An 8,680-nucleotide genomic window follows, 5' to 3' on the forward strand; every position below is an offset into this window, starting at 1 on the left:
AGAGGGAGGGAGGGAAGAAGGAAGAGAAGGAGGAAGGGAGAGAGGGAAAGAGCAAGAAAGACAGACATGTCTGTGTAACTTGTGAAACTCCAAATGACTGTGGGTGTCCATCAGAAACCACAGCAGAAATCTGAGGAGAGAACAGAACCTTTTTCTCTGCTTTGCTTCTCAAGGTAGAGGAAAGGACAAAATGACCTCAGGATTAAAAATGACTTCCAGTATAACCCACACCACCCTCCCCCTCTTGGTCTGTCTTCTGTATGTCTCCAAACTTTCTAGGCTTTACTGAACAACACTCAGAGTAGGGAACATGGAAATTATAAGCATCTCAGAAGGGTGTTTCATAAAGCTCTCCCTGTTTCTTCCCCAAATAATGGGCTTATGTTGCTGAGATCAAATCCTAGGCACAGCTGTAACACATCTGGAAGGTGCGTGCATGTGGCACCTAATAGTCTCAGACTTCAGCCACCCCTCCCTGCCAAAGGGAATTCCTGCTGGGTTAGGAAAACTACCCGACAGACTTGCTGATGGACTGAGCAGAGTCATGGATTTGTGGGTACTTTCCAGAGGCCCCCCAGTCATCCAGAACCATGCCTCCTCAAATGATCTGCAGAATTTGAGAAGGGTTCTGCCCCTAAACCAGAGCTGGATGTGTCTGCTGGACTGGACATAGCAAAGGAAGATCCCAGTGTATGTCCTAAGAGTCCATAGACTGTCCAGAGTTCAGGATCTACTTCTAAGGCATGCTATCTGTGTCAACCTAGGCAAGTCATTTGCCTTCTTGCTACTCCCAAGAGATCCTTTAACTTTTTTTGTTTTGTTTTGTTTTTAAACCCTTAACTTCTGCTGTGTATTGACTTATAGGTGGAAGAGTGGTAAGGGTAGGCAATGGGGGTCAAGTGACTTGCCCAGGGTCACACAGCTGGGAAGTGTCTGAGGCCGGATTTGAACCTAGGACCTCCTGTCTCTGATCCTTTAACTTTTAAGTCAAATCAAGTCAACGAACTTATTAAGTGTCTAGTATGTGTTAAGAAGTCTACTAAAAGGGCAGCTAAGTGGCTCAGTGGGCCAGGCCTGGAGACGGGAGGACCTGGATTCAAATCTAGCCTCAGATCTTTCCTATCTGTGTGACCCTGGGCAAATCATTTAGCCCCCATTGCCTAACCCTTACTGCTCTTCTCTCTTGGAACCAATACATAGTATTGATTCTAAGCTGGAAGGTAAAGGTTTAAAAACAGTTTATTGATTGGAGCAACTATCTGTAGCTCAGTGGATAGAAAGTCAGGCCAAGAGATGGGAAGTTCTGGGTTCAAATGGGACCTCAGACACTTCCTAGCTATGTGACTTTGGACAAGTTACTCAACCCCCATTGCCTACCCCTTACCTCCAATCTGCCTTGTGACCAATACTTTTAGTATTGATTCTAATACAGAAGGTAAGGATTAAAAAAAAATCAGGTAACTCAAGAATCAAGCTGCATGAAGTTTTTCCTTAACCCCTTTTAGCCCAACTGCTATTATTCTTTCTGTCAAACTGCTTTAAATTTATTTTATATTTATACTATAAATACTTATATGTGGATTTTAATATAAAACACACTATACATCCCCTTAAGGAAAGTAAGCTTCCCAGAGCGAGATTGTTTCACTCTTTCTCCTTGTATCCCCTAACACCTAGCACAGTGCTTGGCAAACAGTGATGGCTTCATTCAAACCTGCTAGTTGATAGATAGACATTTTCCCACATCCTTGAAATCTCCCAAACAAAATCACTGTTCATAGAGTTATTATGAGAAAAAAATACACTGTAAATACGACTCTCCTCTAATCTGTCTGCTTGCCTACCTGCCTGTCTCTAATTAGCTCTATCTGTCCATCTTTCTATCTATCTACATATTTGTCTACCTATCTAGGTCTTCCTATCCATCTATCATCTATCTACCTATGTCTACCTATTGTCTTTCTGTCTATCTATCTATCCATCTCTCTATCCATCTTTCATCTATCTTATCAACCTATGTCTATTTTTCTATCTTTCTTTCTATACATCTATCCATCTTTCTTTCTACTTGACCTTTCTGTCTATCCATATATTTATCTGTCATCTATCCCTCTATCTATCTATCCATCCATCCATCATCCATCTATCTATCTTTCATCTATCTTATCTACCTGTCTGTCTTTTTTTCTTTTTCTCTTTCTTTTTTCTTCTTTCTTTCTTCCCTTCTTTTCTTTCTATCTAATCTTTCTATCTCTCTATCCATCCATCTCTCTTTCTCTCTCTTCCTATCTCTATCTATCTATCGATCGATCGCTGAAGATATATGGCCATCAGCTTTTCCTTCTGAAAAATGGTGGGGGGGAAACAGTCCTTGCTTGTCTTACATAGCAAAGGCAATGTAGATTATACAGTGAGTTAACTGATATAAGAGGGCCCCAAGAGCAAAAAAGAAATCATTGTATGATCAGGTACCATCATCCCATCCATGAAGAGTGGCAAAGAACTAGTACTAGGGAAGCCCCCTGCCCCCTTAACACATTTGAAGTCCTTGTTTGACAAGGAGGCAGATTCAAGTCCTGTCTCTGATGCTTTCCAGCTGGGTGAACCTCCCTGACCTGCCTGGGCTTCAGTTTCCTCATCTGTAAAATGAGGGGCCTCTTAGGACCCTTCTAGGTGTGGAGTCCTAGGCTTTTAGAGTTACTAGCACATGAGGAATCCTCCCTTCCTCATTTAGAGATGAGACAGGTGAGGTCCCAACCCTCACATTGGTGGCTGATTCTACAGAAGCCAGGAGTCCTGACACCCAGTCCAGGGGGCCACATGACCTCAACGATTCAGATGGAGTTACTTTCGTTCTTCCTGGGGGCTTTCCAGAAGAATCCTGGACCCCTGGGTTTTCTCAGCCCTAGATCTGGTCCTTTTTTAGTGGAAATCAGAGGACTTAGATTTAAATTCTGACTCTGCTACTTTTCATCTGCCTGGCCTTGGACAAGCCACACACACACCCACACACACACACCTCCCTCTTTCCCGGGGTCTCAGTGTCCCCCTTCTGTAAAATGAAGGCATTGGAGTTAGTGGTCTCTCAGGAGCCTTCCTGTTCTCCTCCCTACATACTGCACATCCCTGATTTCTCCCTGAGGCTGAGTCCCTTGTTCATTTCAAAGCCTTTTGCGTGGCTCATTGCTGCCCTCTTCAGGCCTCCTATGGCACTGCTCCCAAATCCCTTCTGAAGGACTGAGCGCTGGGAAGTCTGGGGAGGGAGCCTTTGGAAACCGCCCGTGGGGTGAGGCGCAAAGAAGCGGGTCTGGAGATCCAGGGGGAGAAAGCCAGGTCGGCCGAGTGATGGGGATCCACCGAGAGGCAGAGGGAAAAGTCAGAAACCCTGGGCTGAGATCTCGCCTCTCTGCCTCGCTCCCTGTGGGAGTCTGGACCGGTCCTCGGCTCCCCTCAGACCTCCTCTGCCTCCTCGGGAAGACGAGAGGCTTAGATGGGGCGGCCTTTGCCGTCCTGTCCAGTTCTGGATCGAGGAGCTCCACCAAATTCCAGCCTGGCTCTGTCCTCCACCTCCCCTACGTCACAGAAGCCCCTGCCTCTGTTCCCTGGGCACTGGGGGAGTCGGATGGGGCTGTAGCCCCCGCCTGCTCCTAAGAAGTGATTCTATTCCAGTCCCTGAGTGCTGGAGGGACAAAAAAAAAAAAAAAAAAAAAAAAAAAAAAAAAAAAAAAAAAAAAAAGTGCCTGCCCTCGAGGAGCTTACAGTCTAATGAAGGCGGCATCACGGACACCGTAGAAGAACGCAGTACACCCAGAATGAACGCAATGAGGTTCGGGGAGGGGATACCGGCAGCTTTACAGAACAAAACCAGACTCTTACCATCCAGGGCCATTTGTGGGTGTTCGTTCATTTTTCCAAACGTTTTTTATTCTTTGAGAAGCAGGATGAATTCTGCTGAAGTCGTGGAAAATAATACTAACAACAAGAATAACAGCAAGCATTTACATAGAACCTACTATGTGCCAGGCTGTGTCTAAGCCCTTTATGTTATCTCATTTAATCCTTTAAAAAATTTTTTTTAGGAGGTAGGTACCATTATATCTCCATTTTACAGATGGGGCAACTGAGGCAAATAGAGGTGAAGTGACTTTCCCGAGGCGTTACAGCTAGGAGGAATCCGATGGGAACCCAGATCTCCCCGATTCCTGGGGCAGTGCTCTACCCACCACACCACCCAGCTGCTCCTTTTCATATGTATAACGCTTTAGAAAATGCTTTCCCACTCTTGGGGGAAATGTGAAAAAAGGATGGCCTCGGGGGAGCCTTCCAGCTGGGCATTAGCCGAGAGGTCTTCCCCATTTTCATGGTCTCTGGGCTCGGATGAGGTCTATTCTCTTCCCCCTCCGCTCACAAGTCTTGGTGTGTGTCTTGCAGGTGTAAATACTGCGACCGGTCATTCAGCATTTCTTCCAATCTCCAGCGGCACGTGAGAAACATCCACAACAAGGAGAAGCCCTTCAAATGCCACCTGTGTAATCGGTGTTTTGGACAACAGACCAACTTGGACAGACACCTGAAGAAGCATGAACATGAAAATGTTCCAGGTAGCCTGGCAGGGAGTTTCCTTTTGTTATTCAGTCCTGTTGAGCAGCCCCGTCTAGTTCTTTGTGGCCCCATCGAAGGTTATCTTGGCAAAGATACTTGAGTGGTTTGCCATTTCCTTCTCTGGCCCACTTTACAGATGAGGAAACTGAGCCACAGGCCAAGGGACTTGCCCAGGGTCACACAGCCAGGAAGTGTCTGGGACTGGATTTGGATTCAGATCTTCCTCAATCCAGGCTCAACACCATCCATTATTGCTACATTTCCTAACTTTCTGGAAAGAACTCCCTCCCCTCCCTCTCCTTCTCCCCCTCCCTCCTTCCTTCCCTCCCTCTTGGTCACTCTTTGTTGTTTTTTTTTTTTCTGTCTGTCTGTCTCCTCAGGGGTCTCTAATGTCCCTCTGTGTTTCTGTCTCATTCTTCTCTCTGCGTCTCTGTCTCTTCCCTCTCCCTCTCTCTCTCTGTGTCTCTCTGGCTCCTCTCTCCTCCCTCTGCCTCTGTCTTCAACTTTGTTTTTCTCTGTCTCTCTCTCTTCCTTCTGTCTTTCAACTCTCTATCCCACTGGTGTCTCTAAAGTCTCTCCGTGTCTGTCTTGTCTTCCTCATCGCTATCCCTCTCTGTGTCTCTTTCGTCTTATCTTATCTCTCTCTCTGTACCACCACACAGAGATATCTGAGTAATCGATTAAGATAAGGAATAGAAAACACTTCACAAACTTCTTGTAGAAATGTTGGCTAGTCCAGGGCTGAGCCCCCAATATTCAATAACAATAAGGCCTTGTTGAACCAAATGAAAATAAAGACAATAATAGTGGCTAGCATTTATGTGATAATATAATATAATATTATATATTATATATATAATATACAATAACACATATGATGTAATTTATAGAATATATGATACACATATATAATATAATTTACATAATGTATAATATACATATATAACATAATACAATTTACAGAATATATAATATACAACATATATAATGTAATTTATAGACTATGTAATATAAGCTAATATATAATGTAACCTATAGAGCATATGATACACATACAACATATAATGTAATTTGCATAACATGTAACATACAAGCATAATATATAAAAATATGTGATATTTTTATAATCACATGTATAATGTCATTTCTGGGGTGTGTAATATACATATAACATGTATAATTTATAGAATATGTAATATGTAACATGTTTAATGTAAATTACAGAATGTTTTATGGTTTGCAAAGGACTTTATAGATATTCTCTTTATGGAATATATAATAATACATATAATATGTAATATAATTTATAGAATATATAATATACATATAACATGTTTGATGTAACTTACAGAATGCTTTACGGTTTGCAAAGGGCTTTACAGATATTCTCTTATTTGATGCTTACAACAGCTGGGAGATAGGTGCTATTATTATCGCCATTCTACACATGAGGAAACTGAGACAGGCAGAAGGAAAATGATTTCAGGGTTTGGGTCAGAGGCAGAACTTGAACCCAGATCTGAAGCCACCTTGCCTCTTAAGGAAGCAGTATTTATGAATACTTGCTCTGTTGTCAAAGGACCTAGGTTCAAATCCCACTTCTGCCACTCAGTTATGTGAGGCTATGGGCAAGTCATTCTTCCTCCCTTGATCTCAGTTTCCCCATCTATAAAATGAGCAATGGTGTCTTGGGCAACTCCTGAGGTCCCTTTCATCTCTAAATCTGTGTTTCTATGACATCCAAGATATACAGCTAACACAGATACATAAGACTACCAAAAAGGAGATTATTAATAAATTAAAAAAAACATTCCAAATACACAAAAGGGGAATGCAGAGTAATTTGGGGGAGGGGGTAATCACGAACTGGAGGGGGTAACACAAGCCTCGTGTCAGTGATGGCTTTTGAGCTAAGGCAGGAAGAGAGAAGACTTAAAGGCAAGAAGGACAATGGCAGAGAGAATGATGATACATCAGTTTCCTAAGAATCCATTGGTCCACCCCAGAAAAATATTTCCATTAAATTAAAACCAAAATCAGAGGTTCTTCCTCATATTTAGCAAGAACTACCCCAAGTCTGCGGCCAGCCCTGCTTCCATGGTTGACCCCAAATTCTCTAGGCTGGACCTTGGCTGATTTCTAGCCTCCATCTGGCCAGAGTCCCCCAGAAGGCTATCGTTCCTCACCGTTGTCTTCCCCATCCATGCTTTGTTCTTAGTGAGCCAGCACACAGGAGTCATTACGAATCACCTTGGGACCAGCGCTTCCTCCCCCAACTCGGAATCAGACAACCATGCACTTTTAGATGAAAAAGAGGATTCCTATTTCTCTGAAATCAGAAACTTTATTGCAAATAGCGAGCTAAACCAAGCATCAACTCTGACGGATAAAAGGTAAGCCATGTAATAAGTTTTTATCATACCAATGAACCGAAGGGCTCACTATATAATGTAGAAAACAATGCCAAGAGTCAATATGTCCACATGTATGAGAGCTTTACTGGCTGAAGTCCAAAAAATAAAAAAAGAGAAGAAGTACGTATTTAAATTGAATTTCGGTTTATTCTCTTATGATGGAGAATTATTAGTTTGGGGTTTTTTGTTTGTTTTTTTAGCTTAAGTATTATTTATTCTCTCATCTATTAGAATATAAGCTTGAGGCTTCCAGGTAGCTCAATGGATAGAGCTCCAGGTCTGGAGTTGGAAGGACCTAGGTTCAAATCTAGCCTCAGTTACTTTGAATCTGAGTGACCCTGGGCAAGTCACTTAACCCTTACTGATCTTCTGCCTTGGTTCCAATAATTAGTATCAATTTTAAGATGGACAGTAAGGGTTTAAAAAAATAAAAGAATATAAGCTCCTCAAGGACAGGGACTAAATTTGAGTTTGTATTCATATCCACAATAGCTGACACTTAGAGCTTAATAAAAAATTTAAATTTTTATTTTATTAATTTATCAATTGATTTAATCCATTTTATTAATATTTTATACTTATATGTAAATATATAAATATTTGTTCATGTATAAATATTTATATATTTACTTATACATTTTAGTATTTTTGTATGATATATTATTTACATTAATTAATTAATTTTAAATAAATAAATTTTATTTATTAATATTTTATTGATAATCCTTTCTTCTTTATTCATTCATTTTTCAGAGATAGGTCATAAATATTACAAGACAATATCAACTAAGCTACAATTCCTACTATAAAATTCAAACATAGATCCAAGTCACAAATATCTTCTTTTGCTTCTAGATAATAATGTATTTACAGAACCAAACTGGGTTTTCTCGGCAAAAATGCTGGAATGGTTTACCATTTCCTTCTCTAGCTCATTTTATGCATGAGGAAACTGAGGTCAACTGGGTGAAGTGACTTGCCCAGGGTCACCCAAATAATAAATGTCTGAGGTCAGATTTTAACTCGGGTCTTCCTGACTCCGAGACCCAGCACTCTATACAGTGTACCACCTAACTGTTTACTTAAGGTAAAACAAGCAAATGACTAGTATTTGCAAAAGTACTGAACAGACAGGGCACAGACTCAAGAATTTCCTAATTATCCTTCTAGGCAGCAGAACAGTTCAGTCACTGGCTGGGCTGATTCTAGGATGACAATTCCTAGCCATATGTGAAGCTACAAAATGTAATTTCCTGCCATGTTTATGATTATGGCAGTGAAGGCCAGTTATTGATCAATTATCCAAGATATACCACACAGTTCATCACAGGGCATCATTATTTCTGACTCTGTGGACTCAACAGATTTATTGATTATCATTCTTTTTAAAATCTATGTGGTGGGGGTAGCTGGATGGCTCAGTGGCTAGAGAGCCAATCCTGCAGAGAGAAAGCCTGGGTTCATAATCTGGCCTCAGATAGTTCCTTGCTATGTGACCCTGGGAAGTCACTTAGCCCCAACTACCTAGCTCTGACCACTCTTCTGCCTTGGAACCAATACTTGTATCATTTCTAAGATAGAAGGTAAAGGCTTAAAAATTATTTTTTAAATAAAATCTGTGATGTAATCATATTTTATATAATAAACATATAATGGTAACATAA

At 41.3% G+C, this 8,680-nt stretch overlaps 1 protein-coding gene across 1 annotated transcript in view; it reads left to right on the forward strand.

The window, feature by feature from the left end:
* Positions 1 to 8,680, forward strand: part of PRDM16 (PR/SET domain 16) — a 70,740-nt gene that overhangs the window by 48,558 nt on the left and 13,502 nt on the right. Inside the window, exons 9-10 of the mRNA XM_044668651.1 lie at positions 4,432 to 4,601; positions 6,821 to 6,995. Of these exons, the coding sequence (XP_044524586.1) occupies positions 4,432 to 4,601; positions 6,821 to 6,995 (345 nt within the window). The remainder of the gene's footprint in view (positions 1 to 4,431; positions 4,602 to 6,820; positions 6,996 to 8,680) is intronic.

Source organism: Gracilinanus agilis, chromosome 3, assembly GCF_016433145.1.
Source record: "Gracilinanus agilis isolate LMUSP501 chromosome 3, AgileGrace, whole genome shotgun sequence".
NCBI classification, from domain to species: Eukaryota; Metazoa; Chordata; class Mammalia; order Didelphimorphia; family Didelphidae; genus Gracilinanus; species Gracilinanus agilis.